The sequence below is a fragment of the Cryptotermes secundus genome, unplaced genomic scaffold (assembly GCF_002891405.2).
Source record: "Cryptotermes secundus unplaced genomic scaffold, Csec_1.0 scaffold117, whole genome shotgun sequence".
NCBI classification, from domain to species: Eukaryota; Metazoa; Arthropoda; class Insecta; order Blattodea; family Kalotermitidae; genus Cryptotermes; species Cryptotermes secundus.
In genome coordinates, this window is record NW_019737981.1 from 3,398,112 (window position 1) to 3,418,806 (window position 20,695).

Genomic DNA, 20,695 nt, shown 5'->3' on the forward strand with positions numbered 1-20,695 from the left:
CATTGAAGATGGTATATTATTCCTATTTTCACTTTATCATGACTTATGGGCTAATATTTTGGGGAAATTGTTATTATGGCAATATAATTTTTGTACTACAAAAAGGAATTATTAGCATTATGGTGTGGTTTAGAGATAGAGATTCATGTAGAGAAGAATTAAAATTATTACTTTCATAATATAATATATTATTATTTATTAAAATTTATTTCATAAATAATATAATAATTCAATAATAAACGATCATTTTAAAGTAAATTCTGAGATACATAATTTTGACACTAGGACCAAACCTGATTTGCATCACCCACCATCTCATTTTTCAGTTTATCAGAAGGGAACTTATACAAGGATTAAGGTGCTTAACAGTTTACCTGTTCCAATAAAGGACTTGTCCCATAATACAAAACAGTTTAAATCGGCCTTGAAAATTTTTTTTGTAATTCCATTCATTTTATACATTAGATGAATTAAACATTATATATAGCTGTTTATATAGTACATTGTATAAATTAATTGATTATAATCTGATATTTGTTTATATATTTAAGCTATGGTCTTAGTAAGGTATTACTCTCAAGTTTGTGAGTCCTATATTCCTATATGCTTGTTAAATTACTGAATTATGTATAATTATTGTTTCCCTTTTGAATGTAACTGTAAGGTGACTAGTTCTGTGTTAAGAACTAATGTATGCATATGTAACATGTTCTATATCTGATAGCTTTGGTAGGATCTATGGAATTAAAATAAAGATACAGATATGGTACCTTACATTGTGTGAGTGAGAATCAAGACTTGAGCATATGTGAATACTAAATAATGAATTTGTCTGATGTGTCACCGTTAAATACAATTTAAATAAATCATGAAATGATATAAAGCTTTTCTCTGTGCAGTTGTCATCCTTCTGTTCGACAATCACTGGAGGACCGCAAGACATTCTCAATGTGCTGGCCACATGACTGGCTCCCACAGGACTGTCATCACTTGCGCATCATTGGTGTGAACTATGATAGCAATTTGTCCATGTGGACTAACATATGTCCTGTTGAGAGCATCACGTGAGTCATCAGTTTTTTCACGTCTTTTGTTATTGTGACTAACTATAAGGAGCATTAAACTAACTCCATGCAGCAGAGCTCTTCTTGAAGAGTTTGTATGAGATCCATTTTATTATTGTCATCTCATATACGCACATACATTGGTCTCCCAAGCATTTTTTTCCCTTTAGGCTTTCTGGCAAGAATGATGTAGCCACTTCTCAACTTTCTCGTGCATATGTCGCCTACCCATCTTATCCTACTTGATTTAATCACCTTTTATCAAGTAGAGTGTGCACTGTGCAGCTTCACATTATGTAATCTTCTCCATCTTCTTATGCTCTAATATTCTTCCCAGCACTTTGTTCTCAAACACAGTCTGTCTTTTTCCATTAGAGTGAGAGCCGAAGGAGTACACTATGTACCTTAGTTTAAGTGAATAACCAAAAGTACTGTATGAATTACCAGCCAGCTCCATGAAGCTGGGTCCTTGGGGTGCTAGTAGTGCATTTGCAGAGTATATTTTGAATATGGATTAATAACAGAGAATGACTCTGCTTAAGCTGTCATATTTGACAGTGAAAGAACTTGATGAAGACAGTAGAGCAGCAGATGATGACATTTAAATCTGTCCACCAGACCAGGGGATTTAAAATTCCCAACTCCCAGATTGCCTGGCAAAGTTATTGATTATCTTAGTGTCTCATTCTGTCATGGCTGCAGGAGGAACTTGGAATATCGCAGCAAGGAATTGATGAAGAAACTAACACAGGCTGGTCTTGGCTCACGACCTATTGTGTGGGTTGCCCACTCTATGGGTGGACTTCTTGTCAAGTCCATGCTAACCAAAGGTAACTTTCAGCTTCAAACTCAAATCTGACCTAATTTTCAAGGCACTGTACATCAGTGACTATGAACACTATATCTTCTGGATTGCACCTCCATGTAGTTCAGAAAGAGATGTCTCCGAACTACATTTNCAAATCCCAGAAGACTGCTTTCTTCAGAAGACTCCAGTCTTCATAACAATAATTATGACCCCCATGATAACTGTGGTCATGGCAGTGGCAGCGTGACAGCAGCAACACTGGAAGCTAATTGCCATAGCAATACATTTTCCTCAACATTGTTGGCAGTATGTAGCAATAAAGTTGCAAAGCATTTGCCAGAGTTGATCAGTTTTTGTTGCTTGTCTAAACAAACCTTACCAGATATTGCTCTTATAAAATGGCTACAAAGAAATGTTTTCTTTGCTGGAGAACCACCAAAATTTCCTTTAAGAGTGGAAAGTCTGTGTTATATTAATGTTCATAAAAATAAATAACCAGAGAAATCGGTAACTAAGAATGATTCCAACACCACCACTAATACTGCAATCTCACACAATCTTCAGATGGTACCATGGATCTCTGACCTTCACAGTCTATTTCAGTGAGATTTATCCTCCCATCAGCTCCGAGGTCTTCTCAACGCACTTGTGAAAGGGTGAAAAGGAAGTGAAAAAAATAACATTAAGGTTGATATGGGAGAAAGTAAATTATTTTGAATGTTATTTATGTTCAGTAGCATAAAACAGATGCAGTGCAGTACAATATTTACTACCATAAACCTGTCAATTTACATTTGGTCTACAGCCTTATTGACCTGGGTATTTTAATGTATGTGATTTCATGTCATTGAAAAGTTAGATGTAGTCTCTAAGAAGATGCCAATACATGGACCTATAAGTGGTTATGAATACTTCAAAACAACCTTCTGCTTCCATCTTCAGATTAGAAGAGGGAGCCTATAGGTTCCTCCAAGAAGTTGGTTACCATTTAGATGTCTGTGCAGCATTGTTTATCTTCGCATTTATAACCTTCCCCCTTGGAAATACCCATGGTGGATAAATTAATATTGATAAGCAGTCAGTTTATTTCCACTGTTATGCAGGTTAGATAATTGTACCATCAGATTACAGTGATAACCTTCAAAGACATGAAAGATTCCATGCACAGGTAAACAATATAATAGCAATGTATTTGTATCTGTACAGTGAGATGTACAGAATTGATGTAGAATTTGACATGGATTTAGCATCCAAGGATGGGGATGAGCAAATGCGTGGATTGTGCGACAACACCAAGGCAGTGGTGTTCTATAGTGTGCCCCACCGAGGCTCACCACTTGTTTATCTGACACAAGTTGCTCAGCTGCTTTGGTGGCCATCAGTGGAAGTGCGGGAACTACGAGAGAGTAAGTACTTCGGCTTGTGCATATGTGCATTGTGGCCCCCTGTAATTGGCTGTTGAAGTTGAAGAACAGATTTATTTTATTAAATCTTGACCTGTTCGCTTGTGGACTAAAATCACGGAGTTTGAGTTTTTGTTAGTGCTGAGGCAGTTGTGCTATACCTGTCATGATATAGTTTGATTAATGCTTAGAGGTCTTTTTCCCCTATTGCATATAATTTTTATACTAAGATAAGTAAAATATTGAAGTCAATTTTATTAGAAATTTTAACATAGTAATTATGTAGTAGACATATTTCTTTTCTGTACAATCACTCTCACTTATAATTTGTTTGATTGGTCAAGTTTCATGTTTCCATTACATTAAAACATTGTGTGTAGCATTAGGATCCAAAATTAAATTCTGAACAACAGGTTTTGAATGACTTCCTTTAAGTAAGGTTGGAAATGAAACACGCTTACATGACTATGACTATGTCCTGTTATGCATTCATTTTGTACAAAGAACATATAAAAATAAAAAAGATCTAAAATTTTGTGACAGTGGTACATTAATACAAATAATATGTTTCTGGACATGTAAAAGATATTGCTGTTATGTGTATGGCTGTATTTATAGATTATCCAGCACTACTCTGTCTGCATACTGAGTTTCTGAACTTGGTGGAGAAGGCAAATATTGAAGTAATCAGTTTTGCTGAAACTAAGCCCACACATATCTCATCCCTCCATCTGCAGCTTAAGTTTGTGCCCACTGAATCAGCGAGTGAGTACATTTATATCTGAATGTTTGTACACTTACATTCACATGTCTGCACTTGTCAGACTTAAGATATGTATTCATTTTTCAGATCCTGGCGTTGGTGAGTTCTTTGAAATACCGCAAGATCATTTCCACATCTGCAAACCAAACAGTCGGTAAGCTGTCTGGATTATTCTGTGTATGTGTATTAAGCCCTCTTAATTTTTCCTCCAAAACATTGCTGACATCATTCTCATGTCTTTTTTGTCTCTGAATTATTAGCAGCATTAAGAGCTGCAACCCTTGTCAGTCCCAAATTCTCTATCTCTGACACTGAATTAATTTTAGTTCCCTTTTTGTAGATGCATTGTTATGCCCATATGTGTGAGTGCCTGTGTCAGTCTCTGAATAATAATAATAATAATAATAATAATAATAATAATAATAATCTTTCCATTAATCCATTGTGAACATAATACTAAAGCTGTCTGAGAACTGGAATCCTTCCATATATTAAGAATGCTTGAGGTATTACCTCCTCTTCATGGTCTTTGAAGCTTAATATCATGAAGATTTGGAACAGGAGTAACTTTAAACATTGACTGATGGCTTTGATTGCAGACAATCATTCCTGTACCAGAAACTGCTGCATCTAATTCAGAAGTATCTACCAGCAGATGAGTAACCTGGGCTGATTTTTGTTACATCTGACTTTGTAACTACTGTACAGGTTGTTATATTTTACTGTATTAAACCATATTTGTTGTACTGATAAATGAGTTCACTCTGCATCAGTTTTTTTTAATCCTGCATTCCCTGCCTTTCCTGTGGAAAGCAGTTTGGTACAGCAAAATGGCTAGTACATAATGATATACTAGGAAATTCCATTATTCATAATATTAGACAAATTATAAATACAAACTACTCCGTCCAATGTGACATATAAGTTTTTACTCTGTTAAAACTTATCTCCCTTACATGTTTCAGTCCTTACAGGCCATCTTCAGAGGGAACATCATTACAAACTGGAAACTACCATCACAATAGGTGTTTTGATTTAAAATACATACACTTATATCCTATTATGCACAGTACGCATAAAGTCAAACATTTCACAATCACAGTGAAAAGCAACACAGCAAGCCACGAACAAACCCTGGAAGACATCAAGAACCTTCTCGTCAAGATAGACAGGCGGCACAAAATCTGCCCCATACAAGGAGGACGATAGGAGTACGGACATGAACCTATGTGGTTTAAAAAATTTTAACTATTGACAATAAAGGTTTTTTTAAATAACATCTAGGAACTTTTAAAAACTTTACAACACCAGGAAGCTGCTGTGATTTTGAAACGTTCGACTTTAAGCGTACTGTGCATAATAGGATATAAGTGTATGTGTTTTAAATCAAAACACCTATTCTGATGGTAGTTTCCAGTTTGTAATGATGTTCCCTCTGAAGATGACCCGTAAGGACCAAAACATGTAAGGGAGATAAGTTTTAACGTAGTAAAAACTTATATGTCACATTGGACGGAGTGGTTTGTATTTATAATTGTTAGTGTGATGGACCAGAATGAAACAAATAAAAAAAAATAGACAAATTGCTTGTATTTCCTTTAGATCACAGAACGGAGCAGTGCATATGTACACTAGCCTGGCATCCTCCAACTTGTCCCTGCAGTCCCTTGAGAGACGGCTCAACATATGTACACATGTATACCATTTTGCTGTGACAGTGCTGATGAACTGAAGTGGACAGATTAAAAATAAAGGCATTTGAGTAGGTTGAAGTCTTTGTTACTTACATTTTACAGGTGTTAAAATGCAGATACTATAAGTGGCCTGGCATACAAGATGCAACAATTTAATTTGTGGAATGGCCCTGTGAAAGCAAAATTTGATTACCTGTGCACTAGCAGCTGCTGTCACCTTCGAAATACGCTCCTTGTGAAGCTATGCACTCTGTGAGGTGATGGTGCCACTGCCAGAAACAGTTCTGAGAATCGTTTCCCAGAATACCGCGCAGTAATGTCAGCAAATCTTTATTCCTTCCGGGCAATTTTTAATGTTGGAAAGAGCCAAAAATCACAGAGGGCTAAGTCAGGTGAATAAGGTGGATGTAATGGACTTCTTAGATAGGAATTCGCAAACTCGACATATCATGCACAGGGCCATTGTCATGGTGTAGAATCCACTTGTCAGGTCAGAGTTCAGGTCTTTTCCTCTGAACGGATTCCCGTAACCTTGTCAGCACTTCCAAATAACACTGTTGATTCACCATTTGTCCTTGAGCAATGAATTCATAGTGAACTATCCCCTTGTGATTGAAGAAACATACAAGCGTGGTCTTGAACTACAAGCGAAACGTGTGGTTTTTTTTTTCAGCTGATTTGAATTTTGTGTTTTCCACTGCATGCTCTGGCACTTTATTTCTGGGTTGTTTTGAAAATGCTGTGTTTCATCACTGGTGATGACCCTATCAAACATCTCTGCATTGTGTAAAAGATCAGGTGATGTGAAGCTGATGTTGTTTCTGGTCATCTGTCAAGATTCGAGGCACCATCTTTGTGGAAATTATTCTCATTCCCAAATCCTCCATAACAGTCTGTCGAACTGTTTCCCTATTCATATTCAATTCTTCTGCTATTAGTCTTACACCTAATCTTCATTCTGAGTGCACCAAGGTTTGTACTCTGTCCACATTTTCACCTGCCCATTGCGCTTTTGGCTGCCCACTTCTTGGGTCATCTTTCACATCTAGCCCTTCCTTCAACTGCCTGTGCCATTCAGAAACACTAGGTTTCTTCGTAGCATATTCACCATAAGCCACTGTTAATAGGGCTAACGTTTCACGAGCATTTTTAGCAAACTTCACACAAACTTGGTGTTTATCTGCTGCTCCAAATTCTTGTCACTCATTTTTCCACCAACAGTATACCGCGGACACGTACTACTTCCTCTGTTGCTGGGAATGAACGACTCATTTGGTCTGCCTCTCATGTAAATGCAAGCTGAAACATGTCCAAACGTGCTAGGATACATGATTTCACCTCAGCACAGCGGCCATTCTGGGAATTAAATTGTCACACCTTGTATGTCATTATTTGTATTAAACTTCAATCTGTGTATTAGACAAGTCAGAACTGTAGCCACTGCAGCTCTTATTTTCCCAGAAAGTTCTGGCAAAATGGTACCAGTGGTGGCACAAACACAGCTTCCTTGATGTACTCCCAAAAGAAAAAGATTGAGGGGCATAAGGTTGGGCAAAAGAGGTGGCCAAGTGATATGCCAATCACTGTGCATCTGCTTCCTGGGAAGTTGTTATGAAGTCAGTTGCATCCTTCTGAAACATGTGGAGGTGCTCAATCTTGGAACAGCATGTCATTGAGACTCTTCTCCAAAATAGGAATGAGAAATACCTCCAACATGTCTAGGTATACTGGCACAGTCACAATACATTTGTCAAAGAAAAGATGCTCAAATAAGGCCAGTTCAGTAGGTAAACTCCACCAAGACTAGCATGTATTTCGAACTGGAACTTTAATGCACGTGACGAGTACGATATTTTGGGTTGAACCGTCGTGTATTCGACGTTTCAGAGAAACCTACCGCCTCATCCTTTAGAGTCGTACAGTAAGCCAAGCAAGATGCAGGCGGCATACGGCTGAAATACATGACGTTTCATCCCATAAGACCGTATGTCTCATTGCCACCGCTATGAGTACAGTGAGAACCTCATATCGCTAGAATCTGATAAGACGAGATAGCTCAGTCGGTATCAGTCATGACGTTTGCTGAACTAATTAAGCACAGGGCCAAGTGGGTCAATTTACCTTTTGAAACGAAATGTAGTAATCTAGTAATCTGTGACTGGCTGTTATACCACAGCGTATTTGAGCACAGATAATTGATTCCGGTGACCCCAAACTGATTGTAATCCGTGCCTTTACGCTGTTATAAAGCATTGATGTGACTCTGTGCCGTTATCGTCAAAGGAAGTGTGGGTTTCAATTTGGATGTTTGCATTGCAGTTACATTATACGATCACTTTATGAAACTATGAATCCTGCGACTATACCAACTCCCGTTGAAGACATACACGGCGATGGAAGGTGGATAAGTATGGTAAGAAAACTTAAATAGGCATGTCCATTGAATTAGTACGGAACCTAACCTCCCAACCGTGTTTTGACGGAGGGTATTGCATTGTGGTATTGATATTTGTGATAAAGACCGGTAATTGTGATTATATAAACATCATATTGAAGATTTAACAATTAAGAAAATGGTGAGCTCTTTCGTATTCAGTTAACAATCTGTTAATATACGCTATAATTTGTGAAAGCCTCGACAAGTGACTTACTGATAGCTAGATATTCATGAGTGTCACCGGTCACGTTGAGTATCGTAGATATAGAAATGTCATAATTCAGAATGCCTAACAGACATCTTGGAAAAAGATTGGATGATTTGAATAATTTGTAGTTCCTTTTTTTCTAACACGTCAGTATGAGACTTGACAGTCCAAAATTTTATAAATTTGTGTATTATTAACAAGGTCGTCCCCATCCCTTGCAAAATTTTCATTTTTGTGCATTTATGGTGTTCCTAGTACTCACTGCTTTTACAAGAAAGTTTAAAGAAAGTTTTTTATAATCTATTACATAATATGTATGAAGAAAAAAACTGCTGTAAGTTATTCTTTTACTGTAACTTATATGATACAATACTGTGAATTTCCATTCATCATTTACATCTAAAATTTAACAGTATGTTAAGTCTCCAAAATATTGATTGCATGCACGACTTCCGTATTTTACTACTCTTGTGTCTGAAATAGATGTGATTCCTGAAATGCCCAAAAATGAAACATTTCGATTCTCCATTATTAATTAGAGCTAAAAAAATTTCTGCTTCTCTTTGGCACATATGGAATGTGGAATGCAAAGTTAATTTTGTTACAACGACACTACAACTGGCTGGTTAAGGTCGAAAGTATTTCCCAAACACGAAGGGAATTTGTGCTTTACCTGCATGCAAAATAAGCAGTGCAGCCAATGCAAGAAGCTTTGAAATGAATCATTGCAGAAACTTTGTCACCCATCTTTGTAGTACCAGAGCATCTGAAATTGATAAAATAATTTGTAATAAATAACATGCAAATGGAACAGACAATCAAATTCCCATTGAGGCAGCCATAGATATATATTCCAAAATAACCCAGATGCATAAAAGACAAATTCTAGTAAATCTGATTTAAAAAGAATAATACAGATTAACCCTTTAGCAGCCATGACACTGTATGTGCCTAACTTTATATGCATTTATGGTTCAAGAATAAAAATGATCTTCCTCTTCTATGTAGTATAAAGCAGAATATAAAACACTGTCACCATCTGTAACCATTTTGCACGTGTGGCACAACTGTTTTTGCCTATCATAATTTTTGTTCATAGTTCAAGATTTTAAAAAAATAATTTTTCTTCAGTGTAGTGTAAAGCAGACTGCAAAACAGAGTCACCATCTGCCATATTTTGGTTTCATTTTACACTGTAAACTTTTAAATTTTTTTAAATGGATAGTATCAATTTCCAGACGCTTATGACATGACATGCAATTACTTTATGACATAGAGTGTACTCTTATGTAGCACATCATTTCGTGTTCCAAGAATTAAGGATATATGCAGAATAATTGTTTTTATCTCTGTTAATTTTGAAATAGATAAAAATCCCAGTCTAGGCTTGCTTCTCAAAACAAACTGACTTTCAGTTGGTTAAGAACCAAAAGAAGAGTAATTCCATGAGTATAACAATAATTGGTTGCATCACATCCATTAAAGAGAATGTCATTAGTTAGCACTGCTTATTTGGATCCTGAGTTCAAATTCTGAGCCATTTGATACTGTCCCCCACACCCCACCTCTTAATCCAAAATATGTATATCTGTCCACTTCGTCTTTCCTTTCACAATCACCCTGAAGGTGGTGACTGCAATGGTGCCGAAATACTGAAATGCCTTCAGTACATAGTGTGGGTGAATCCCAAAAGCCAAAGTTATATGCATAACCTGAAAGTGTAATTGTGTAATTAACCCTTCATTAATCTTCAGTTTCAATAAGTACTTTCTTTACAGCACAAGCGTTTCCTGATGGAAACAAAAGAAAAGGAACCAGATGTTGTATTTATTGGTGATTCTCTAATACAGAGATTGGTTCACACTGAAATGTGGAACAACTTCTTTGCTCCCATGCATGCTCTGAACTTCGGCATAGGTGGTGATCAGATACAGAATGTTTTATGGCGGGTTGAAAATGGAGAACTGGATCACATTAATCCCAAGGTAATCAGATTTTATTATGGGCTTGTCTACGTTATAGTGATTTCAAACCAACTTTGCAATATGGTGATTACGTATTTGAGATGTTTAGGGAACACATACATGGCGGTATCATGCACCAAACTTGTAACAGAATCTTCATTGTGTGCCTCTTGTTGTGTTATTATATACAATTACAAATATAAATCACTTCGTCCAATGTGACCTGTAAGTTTTCATGTAGTAAAAAACTTACAGGTCACATTGGACGGAGTGATTTATATTTGTAATTGTTAGTGTGACGGACCAGAATGAAACACATCAAACTTATATACAATTCTTTATTGGGATCCATCGTAACACAACAACGAAACAGTCAGGTCAGCATCACCTTAGCTACATATTTCGGCTTTTAATGGCATCATCAGGCAAATACATGGTTACTGCACTCACACACTATTGAACTGCATTTCAGTGTGACAGTAGAGCTGGATACGTGACAGCTGTGTTACACTATACTAATACATGGTATAAAAACATAATACAATTATAAAATTAGTATAAAACAAAAGTTATGCAATAAAATATGGTTAAAAACTATTCATGTAATGTTTCATATTATGAAGTCAGTGTTGCAGTCTTGTTGTTATATTCCAGCGGACATATAGCGGTATATAGCGGACAAAATACACTGTAAAACAAGGCACCAGCCAAACAGTATGTAAACAGTACAACCATATTATCAATACCAAATCAATAGTTAATCACAATAAATTTAACTGCCTTTTTATCCATTCTAACTCTTATTTTATAAGAAATGAAACAAAGCTATAAACTATATAAAAAGAGTTCATTATATAAAAATTGTCGCCTAACATAAAATACAGGTTTCATTAATCTACAACTTTTATTTGAAACATATTTCTGTATGATGAACATTTAATAAAATACAAAAAAAAAATGTAATACCTGACAATTGAATGTGATATATGCAAGTAATGTGTAACAGGAAGATTTTAAAAGGGTTCTGACGATGGTGTATAACACTCAGAATTATTGCGTTTTCAGATTTTTGTCCATTGTCTAGTATTCTAAAAACCAGAAAACACAGTGTTTCAGAAACAGGATCTTTTTCCGTCCTCAAATGAGGGGGGGAGACACCTGCTCTGTAGGGTCCCTTAGAAAGAGGTAACAAATATTACACTTCTGTAAAAGATAATTGTTTATTAAATGACATAATGAAATTGTCATAACAGTAATTCTGCTTTTATAACTGATAAGCCATTGTAGTTAGGCATATGAAATTTGATGTGATTGAAGTTGTAACCATGTCCACAAATTTTAATATTAAAATTGTTTTATATATGGTGCCATCAAAATTTCATGTTTACTTATAGAAAAGTCCATTGAAAGTTAATGGGCTGTCATTTCTTTAGTACTTTGAGCCTTCGACTGCCCGTTCTTTTTTCCTTCTTCCATTTTATACCTTGCCTTGTTATCTCATTTCTCCCTAGAACACGAAATTAAGTTACATCTTTATCCTTCAGATAGCACAGTATTGAACAGAGAGCAACCACTTGTGTAAGTATGAAAACCACTGTGGTGGGAGAACATCACACAGAATGAACCAGGTAACATATGTAGACATAAACTCTTTCCTATTATTTATATAAATTCATAATAATTTTAATCATGCCTTACCAAGTAGTGTCCTATTTGATCCTCTGTAAAGGCGTTATAGTAAAAACGAAAATAAACAACTTCTGCTGTAGAAGTTGCAGTGTATGTTCTGATACTGAGTAGTAGGAGCAACTTGTTTTTGCAGAAAATTATGGAACATTCTGTACTTGGCAGAGCTAATGAGAGATATCCTCTTTTGTTCTGTGAATGAGATATTTTGCATTGAGGCACTAACCACCTGCTCTAAACACCATTGATATTTCAGAGTATCAGTAAAAATATGTCTCTTTGTCATATTTTATTATATATTTTAATTGTTTACCATTAGAAGTATATCTGTTGTTACCAAGGATACATACAAGCAAAATCTAACATAATTGCCAAATAAAACTAAGCATGGAGAGGATTGGAAGTCAATTATGCTTTAAAATTGAAATCCCAGTAGCTTGTTTTAATTGTACCACTTCCTCTTTTAGGTGGTTGTGGTGCTTGCAGGAACAAATAATTTTCATTGCACTGCAGAACAAATTGCAGAAGGAATAATGGAATTAGTACGAGTGATTCGTGAAAAACAACCTGATGCATACATTGTTCTACCGGTAAACTTTTTGTTTTACCTTGATTATTATAAGATTTTGATCAACATTCTTATTCCTGATGGAATGTTCATTGAAAGGACCAGCCATAAGTAAGAAATTAATTTACTGTGCATCCAGTTTACTTCTAAATTGCATGGCACACTGAAGTTTATGCCTGTTTCCTATTGAAGACTAATATAACAGCTGGCATAAGCAGGTGATTGGATAGAGATATTGGTGTAGTTACTCATGAACATATTCATGCCATAGATTGGTCCTTCGTGTCCAGTATGTCCACTATTTTAGCCATCTTTCTCAAGGAAAGATCACTATTATTTGTGTGCGTGCATGCATGCATGCACAACCTCTGAACTTAGTGAATGGTGAAAGTCGTCTTCTGGGTTTAGGCACCATGTATTCTTCATTTTGGGCAAAACGAAGAATACACGGTGCCTAAACCCAGAAGACGACTTTCTTCATAGTGATTGCCGTGAAAACCTCAAAACTTACTTAATGAATGGTGTTCATAAAAATTTGTAATTCTTTTATTTCATGTGGTCAGTAATTTCAGGGTCCTGAAATGTTGTATGGTAATAGGTGTTTGAAAAGCAGTAAATTATTTTAAAGAATGGAAAACAACAAAATGTCATATACTTGGACTTTGTATTTAACTTTAAGTTTTCTGGCAATAACTTGTAAAACATCTGAGATAGACATTGGAAATTTGGTTGGAATATTTACCATAAACGTACATATAGAAACAAAAACAAGAATAACAGTAGTTATTAAGTACTAGTAGTATTAAGAAATTTAGCTCAGTTAGGATTTGATTTGACCTGTGTGCATGTCCAGCATACAAGCTAAATCACACTTTATTGCTTGATTATACATTTAAATTGCCTGAATGAATTATTAACAATTTAAGATTTATAGGAACTAAAGGTTTGCTGTAAGAAAGTAGCCTTTATGTGGTCCACCTGAAACTTTGGTGTAGTTATAGGCAACTATGTTCTCCTGAAGTGTGCCACCGCTGTATCCAAACAAGTACAGCCAGTGGATACTGGGGTCTTTCCCTTCGAGATAAAGCACTTGGTGCATGAGGCTGACTACACATCTCCATCTGGCACCAAGGTTAAGAAGGCATGGTGATGGTGCTTAGTTTTGTGGACTCTTCACTAAGGGTGAAGAATGTTAATTACTGAAAATAATTTTTTGGTAAAATATATAGACCTGGGACAAGTAAAGCAAATTGGAAATTTACAGTATTACATAATGAACTGTGTGATTTATGCTCCGTGGCCTGTAGTCTGCAAGCAAACTATACCGACCAAGCGATCACTGCTTGTCAGCTAAGTTAGTGCCAACTTTAGCGGATGGAGGGATTCACGTGGTCAGCACCATGGATCCCCAAGTCCGTTAATCTCGGTTTCCTAGACCAGAGCCGCCATTTCCTTGAAATAGCTCCACAATATTTGATTTATACAAGTCACCTAAAACTGTTATAGTAATAAAATCTAGGGCATGAGCTGTGTATATAGCTAAAACTGGAGAAACAAGGAAATAACATGATGCAGTGTGAGGATGCGAGGACTGACACTTGATTAAGCTCACTGGCAGACTTCAATATTAGTGGCACTAAACCTTCAGATTCTCACACCATAGTGTTTGCATAGTTTTGCTGTTATTTGAGCAGATTGTTCAATGTTATGTTCTTTTCCCTAGACATTGCTTCCAAGAGGACAAAATCCCAATCCCTTGAGAGACCGTAATGCTGAAGTAAATAAATTAGTGCATTCCAAAGTTTCTGCAGTGCCAAAGTGTGAGACTGTTGTAATTGACAAGGGATTTATCCAATTAGATGGCACAATCAGTCATCATGACATGCACGATTATCTTCACCTAACAAACTCTGGCTACTGTAAAGCATTTGAGCCAGTGTATGAGTTGTTAACACAGCTGTTAACAGAGGGAGAGACTGAGAAGGATCTGACACCTTCAGAGTGAATGAAGAGTAAATTGTGTGTGTCTCGCAAATGTCAGCAAGACCCCGGTTCAGGTCATGCTGTTGATAAGAAGAAGTGAGCTTCTGTTCAGAAACACAGTACATGCACAAGTGTCTGAAGATCTGACCATTCTTCCTGTGAAGCATGATTATATCCAGATAAAGTGGTTCTCATACTGGAGAAAGAATGGCAGAATGATACATAACTTTAATTTAATATTGTGTATAAAGATACAAGTTTCCTTCACTATGGGGTTTTTAACCCCATGAAAATTTAAGATGTACTTCTGAAATATTTTCTTAATTTGTTTATTTCAATGGATTCTACAAAATGGCCCTATTTAAAAAAATGAGCAAGATTTTATAAATGTTTTTGAAACAGTTCTCTGCAGTGTATGGATAAAAGTGAAAATAAATCCTCCATTAAAGGTAAATTCCAATTTCTCATAACTGAAGCATAAGCTCATAATTTATAAAGAATTGTTGCAACTTAGGTTTGTGCCTCAACACAGTAGAATATCTAGGATTTACTTTCAGTGGGTGTTTTGGAAAATCATCCATCAAGTGCTATATCAAGATTATGTTTGAACTGTACTTCTGGTATATATGTAGATTTGTTTATTGCCAATGCAGTCTTTTCTTACCAAGTTTGTCAGAACACTTTTCTTTGGTGTCATCTTTGATATTTTGTTGTGGGTGTTGATTTGAACCCATAAAACATCCCTATAATAAAGGCTTTGTGTCAGAAACAGTTTCTGATTTGAAGCAGGCTCATTTTCATGACACTGGACTCACGAGTAGCTGGAAGTAAGGAACCGTCTTTCCTTTGCACAGTGGGCCAGGAGACTTGCAGAGGTTGTGCAGTTGACAATGTGTGGTCATATAACATTCTACATCATTGTGCAAAATTTGAATAGAAGCTCAGGTCATTGTTTAAAATTTGCATTATTATACAACATTGAGTTAAGAAATATTTATTAGTTTAAATAAAAATCAGCTTCTAGTAACACTATCTTGATACTATTTAGATAGATTGTAATCCCAACTAATATCCTTTTCTTAAAGCACAGTAAAGTTATTTTACAGTACTTAATGTTGAAATAAGGAACTGAGACCTGGAGCTAGTATGTGGGAGGAACACTAGCTCCATATATCTTATGAGCTATTTAAATATCAAGAAGGTAAGTAGTTTCTTAGCTCCTTAACCTATGGCACTAGGAGACAAGAAGAAAACAGTAATTTCTTTGAGCAAACACCAAGAATATTTATTTGAACAAGCATTTTCAAGTGTCTGTTATTAATAACATTATAAGTTACTGGTGTAAAATAATTGCCTTGTCTTGTCAAATTGTGGTGCCAACAGAATTGTCAGATGACTGTTCGGTACCACTTGCTCACACTTTAATACAGGCCAGTACATTACAGAAGACTGCTGCCACTAAGCCTTATGTACAGCTTCTTTGTTAGGAGGATTTGCTTTGTAGCTTTACTCTGGATTCTGCACTAGGCAAGTTACATGACATAAGTATACAGTAGGTAGAATCCTGCATAAGTAACAATAAAATTAATTTTGTATGTATGAAATGCACTCCTAAAGGTACATGAACATTGACATCAAAGATGCAGTTACTCTAACAGTTCATAATGTACAAAAGATGTGCACTCATGCTTCCCATCTCTGTTTATCATAAAAGAACAGCTAGGACAATTCTGCATGTTCATTTTTTATTCTGTAGGATTTTATCTGTAAACTTTACCCAATTATTGAAACAGATTGTGAAAACTAAAAAAGAAAATGTCTCATTTGTAATCTGTAACAACACAGAAACATGAATTTCCAAACACAGATTTTAATTTTAGCAGAGTGCAGGAGTTGCAGATATCAGCATAATTCACGAGAAGTTTTAAAAATAAAAATATTTGAGGCCCATGTCATCAAAAATGGATACATTTTTAATGAGTGTTTCTTGAACAGCAAAATAACAAAATGAATGTAAATTCTGCAGTTTATTTTTATATAATCTTTCACTTCTGTTCCTCCACCTTCATCATCTCTTCCTGCTCCCTGTCTTCTTTTCTTTTCTGTGAGGCAGCCTCATAGCAGAAATGAACATTAATTTGTTCTTGCTGTAGAGGATTTGAATTGTCTCTTGTTAATTGATAATGTGTAATGTCCTGATCTGAATATTCATAGGCTGAGTAGTCATAATACTGTACTGCATTTGCAGAATTCATGTTTTTAAAATTACCTTGAATTCTAGGTAAAAATACAGATAAGCCTACCTTCAAGTGAGCAGTTATTTGGAAGTTTCTGACTTATGTGAGTGTTTGAATATGGATATATGAAGCAGTCATGCAAGGTGTTGAGATGCCGTGTTCAGGACTAGAAAAAGTATGAATGTATATATGCCACTCTGTCAAATGTCAGTGTTGCCCACTACTAAGAGACATAACCCAGATCATCAGTCTAAACTATCAACAGTACATAATACAGGTTAATCATAAAATCATGCAACGCATTGGACTAATGTTCTCATAGACAAATGTAAATTATTTATGCAAGTATATCCTGTGGCACTGTTGGTACATTCCGGTGTACAGAGAGTAGAACACATGAGCTAGAGTCATTTATGCATTAATTGACTTTAATAGTAAAAATGATTTATTCATAAGAGTAGCATGATTGTGTTCATTACTGTTTATTATGATGTCTATAAGTTTCCATATTTTCTGGTGTGGCAGTATTCTGTCTCAGTTGTTACCATGGTATAAAGCAAAGCTAGAGAAAACTGAAAGAAAGATGATGCCATTTTGTGAACGTGCATGCTCAAATGGATAATCTGTATAATTTTTCAAATAAGTCTACCTGTCTTGTTTGTTGCATGATTTTTTTTTGGCAAACTGTATATTTCACATGTAATGTTGGCAGTATCAGACAGAATCGATTTATGATGATCATTGTCATTGATCTGCATATGTTGATTGCTGTATTCATGAAAATATGCTGTTATGCAATTAAATCTTATTATAACACACTTATGCACTGAAGGAAAACGTGTATAATGAAGTAAACTTATTTCATATTGTGCCAAGCATCAGTTCTGGATAGAACTTAGGTTTCTGTTTTTCTGTAAATGCTTCTCTGTGTTAAATGAATGTGGATGAAATTAAATTGTGTACTGAATGTGTCTGAATGGTAGATAGGCTGCTATTTAAGGTTTCTCTGTTAAGGTCCATCTACAGTTTATAAGACTTGAATTTTGAAATTTTAATGAATTAAATGAAAAGTTTTGGGTTTTGTATAGAAATTCAAAAGAGTAGGTATGAAGATACACCAAGTGTGAGCCTCCTTATCCAGGGAGGGTATAAAAGAAATCTTTTCTTAGCTATGAAAACTATTTAAAAAAGTTCTTGTCCTATGAAGTAATGGTATTATCAGAATTTTTTTATGAACAGTCATTAGTGTCTTACTGATCATTTGTGGCTGCAAGATACCTGCTTTTACTTGGCCACTGATTTAGACCTTGCTACTATTTATATTTTTCGTGATAGTACCTGGATGCTGTTTGAGATCTGGCCACTATTTACAGCTCCTGTGCTATCACTGCCTAATCTTTACAAATTTTGTGTTAATACCTGGTTACTACTTGATGTTCAGGCAGGCCTTGCAGTCTCTTTGCTAGTATATGGCTACAATTCAAACCTGCTTTTTATGTCAGCTCTACAAATTTCAGGAAAGGTTTATGGTAATGTAGTGGCCTGCATGGAATTTTGATTATCTGAAAATTTCCTGATATGACCTCAAGAATTTTGTTCTTTCACCATTTTCATAATTTTTAGCCCTCAAGAGAAGAAACAACACAGAAGTAAACAAATGAAAGAAATGCAAATAAAGAATGAACCAATTAATGAAATTTAAATAAAGAATGAACCTGTTTTAAGATTTCTCTGTTTGCTGCCTGCTTCAGGCTGGTTTCTTCTTCAACCTTGAAGATGGAGATAGTATGTTCCCCTGAAACATTAGTTGACTTTCACTGGACTATGTGCTGTTGCATCACAGAAGACAGAATTTTTCCATCAGTTCTGAATTTGTGGGTATATGGATTATCTTTTCTATACAAAATTTGAATTCCCCACCTGTAAGGGTGGATCATTTATTATTATGAAAATGAAAATAAAATACAGATTTTTTTGTAGTTGCCATGTGTTTATCTGACATTCTTAATAAAAGTAATTTGACACTGTTGTCTAACATTCTTCTTTCTGGGGTTTTTGCCAGGCTGTCATGTTGTAATTAATTACTGATGGCAGAGAGTTGAAGATTAGAATGTGAGTTGATTGCCATTGTTACACCATATGTATCAAGTTTCATTAAAATGATAATTGGTTCAAATGCTATTTGCAAGACTAAGATACACAAACATGTTGAAACCATAAACTTTACTTCCCATGGAAAGTAATAAATTTTGGCTAAAATACCATTAGCCATTCCAAGTATTTCATAAAAACAAAGTTAGTTTTGAGCAGAAAACAAATGGTATTGAATTGATTCTTGATATTTTGTTTGTGTTGTAAAATTTATCTGCACATTTATCATTACTGCCAAAACTATTATTTATCTGTACTAGAGAATTTCGATCATTTTATGCCACTGAAAAATATCACCATGGCACTGGGTATGAGGATATTTGTGTGTTATAGTGAGGTTTGGATGTACAGTATTTTTGTGGAATGAGAATACTATAGTTTCATGTTCACTATGCTTATGAAGTAGGTTTGATTTTCATTGCTTGAGGCTTCATGCAGGGACAACTTTGCAATACATTTACATGATTATATGTAATTCACAGTAACCGTTTTATTTTAATGTGATACTTGCAAATTATAGAGAACCCTCAACTATCTGCAGTAATGGAGAGGAGAAGTACTATGAATAATTAAGAACAGAGGATATTGATACATAATTACCTCTGTTTGAAGTTAAAACGTGTAATAAACTGCACGCAGGAGCTTAGTGGGCATGCTAAGCAGTTATACAAATATCCTTAACAATTTTTTTACTACTTTCTGGATGATAGCCCATTTCATATCTTCAGTTGCTGATCCAGCATCATAAAACTGCTGTCAGCACATTGTGACAGTTGCATGGAGTTCATCTATGTACGTACTTCTGTTATTAATATTTGTCACTTACAGTAGACGTGTACAACACATCCTGAATACAAGTCAACCATTGTAAACAAATGAACTGATGTAGCTTCAGACACTGACAACAGGAGAGCAGACATGTAGATATGGATTTATTGGATACATAACTATGAAAGTGGAATAGTCCCCCTTAACCCCTTTACTGTCACAAGACGTTAGAACAGCTGTCAGCACTGTAATATGACTGAAATGGATTGATCCTTTGTTAGTAGTTTGTTACTTAAAAGGTTACTTACAAGCAAAATGGCAGGAATGCAAATTATAATTCCTTCTGTTTGTAATGGCATGTGTTACATGACATATCCATATGAAACAGCCCGTGTGTATGTACTGATAACAAATGTAACTCAGTTATAAACAGTGAAACAGTGAAAGATTAAATCCTGCTTACATTCTGAATCATCACAATCCTTTGCTATAATTTCTCATACATATATTTTCATTATCTTGCTGTTTTCCAAAATGTAATGTGCATTGATTTTCCTTCAGATGGAACCCTAAAATTGGTTATGAACTATGTTCTCAATTGTTCAATTTTGTTGGGTCATTTATTGAGATTGTTTTATTTTGTTGTGTTCAGCAACAGCAGTGAGAACAATGTTTGTGATGGTGATGATAAAAATTTGTCAGAAAATGTAATGCAGTGGTACATACTTCATTTTTGATTGATTTTGTATTACTGACACATAAGAAACCAATGAAAGATTTTTTAAACATGTCTCTTACATCCATAATTGTTTAGTGTATGTATAAACTGTTAATTTGTTTAATACAACTGATATGTAAAACAGTTCTTCTCCCTTTAATTTATCTTCAGAATTGGCTCAAGTTTCAGTCTGGGAGAATATTATATATGAGCATGACATAATAAATGGCTGTGTATTGTATG

At 35.3% G+C, this 20,695-nt stretch overlaps 2 protein-coding genes across 12 annotated transcripts in view; both read left to right on the plus strand.

The window, feature by feature from the left end:
• The window catches only part of LOC111870535 (protein SERAC1), a 474,375-nt gene extending 469,570 nt beyond the window's left edge, over nt 1–4,805 (plus strand). For 9 of the 11 annotated variants that reach the window (XM_033753882.1, XM_033753888.1, XM_033753884.1 and 6 more), the window contains 6 exons: nt 900–1,064; nt 1,767–1,894; nt 3,120–3,278; nt 3,894–4,040; nt 4,126–4,192; nt 4,638–4,805. In XM_033753882.1, the coding sequence (XP_033609773.1) occupies nt 900–1,064; nt 1,767–1,894; nt 3,120–3,278; nt 3,894–4,040; nt 4,126–4,192; nt 4,638–4,701 (730 nt within the window). In that variant the 3' untranslated portion in view covers nt 4,702–4,805. Of the gene's footprint in view, nt 1–899; nt 1,065–1,766; nt 1,895–3,078; nt 3,279–3,893; nt 4,041–4,106; nt 4,193–4,637 lie in introns of those variants that run through there. The other 2 variants (XR_004513678.1, XM_033753887.1) reach the window with 2 other exon arrangements.
• Nucleotides 4,806–7,936: 3,131 nt separating this feature from the next.
• Nucleotides 7,937–20,693, plus strand: LOC111870534 (platelet-activating factor acetylhydrolase IB subunit beta homolog). Its single transcript, XM_023862895.2, has 4 exons — nt 7,937–8,145; nt 10,156–10,362; nt 12,495–12,617; nt 14,319–20,693. Exons 1-4 carry the CDS (start codon nt 8,080–8,082, stop codon nt 14,598–14,600), a joined length of 678 nt encoding a protein of 225 aa, XP_023718663.1. The 5' UTR covers nt 7,937–8,079; the 3' UTR covers nt 14,601–20,693.
• The last annotated feature ends 2 nt before the right edge of the window (nt 20,694–20,695 follow it).

Bases quoted from the DNA above. Each gene is read 5' to 3' on its own strand.
- LOC111870534 (XM_023862895.2), top strand. From the start codon at position 8,080: ATGAATCCTGCGACTATACCAACTCCCGTTGAAGACATACACGGCGAT. The intron at 8,146-10,155 runs GTAAGAAAACTT...CTTTCTTTACAG, and splicing joins ATGGAAGGTGGATAAGTATG to CACAAGCGTTTCCTGATGGA. The intron at 10,363-12,494 runs GTAATCAGATTT...TTCCTCTTTTAG, and splicing joins TGGATCACATTAATCCCAAG to GTGGTTGTGGTGCTTGCAGG.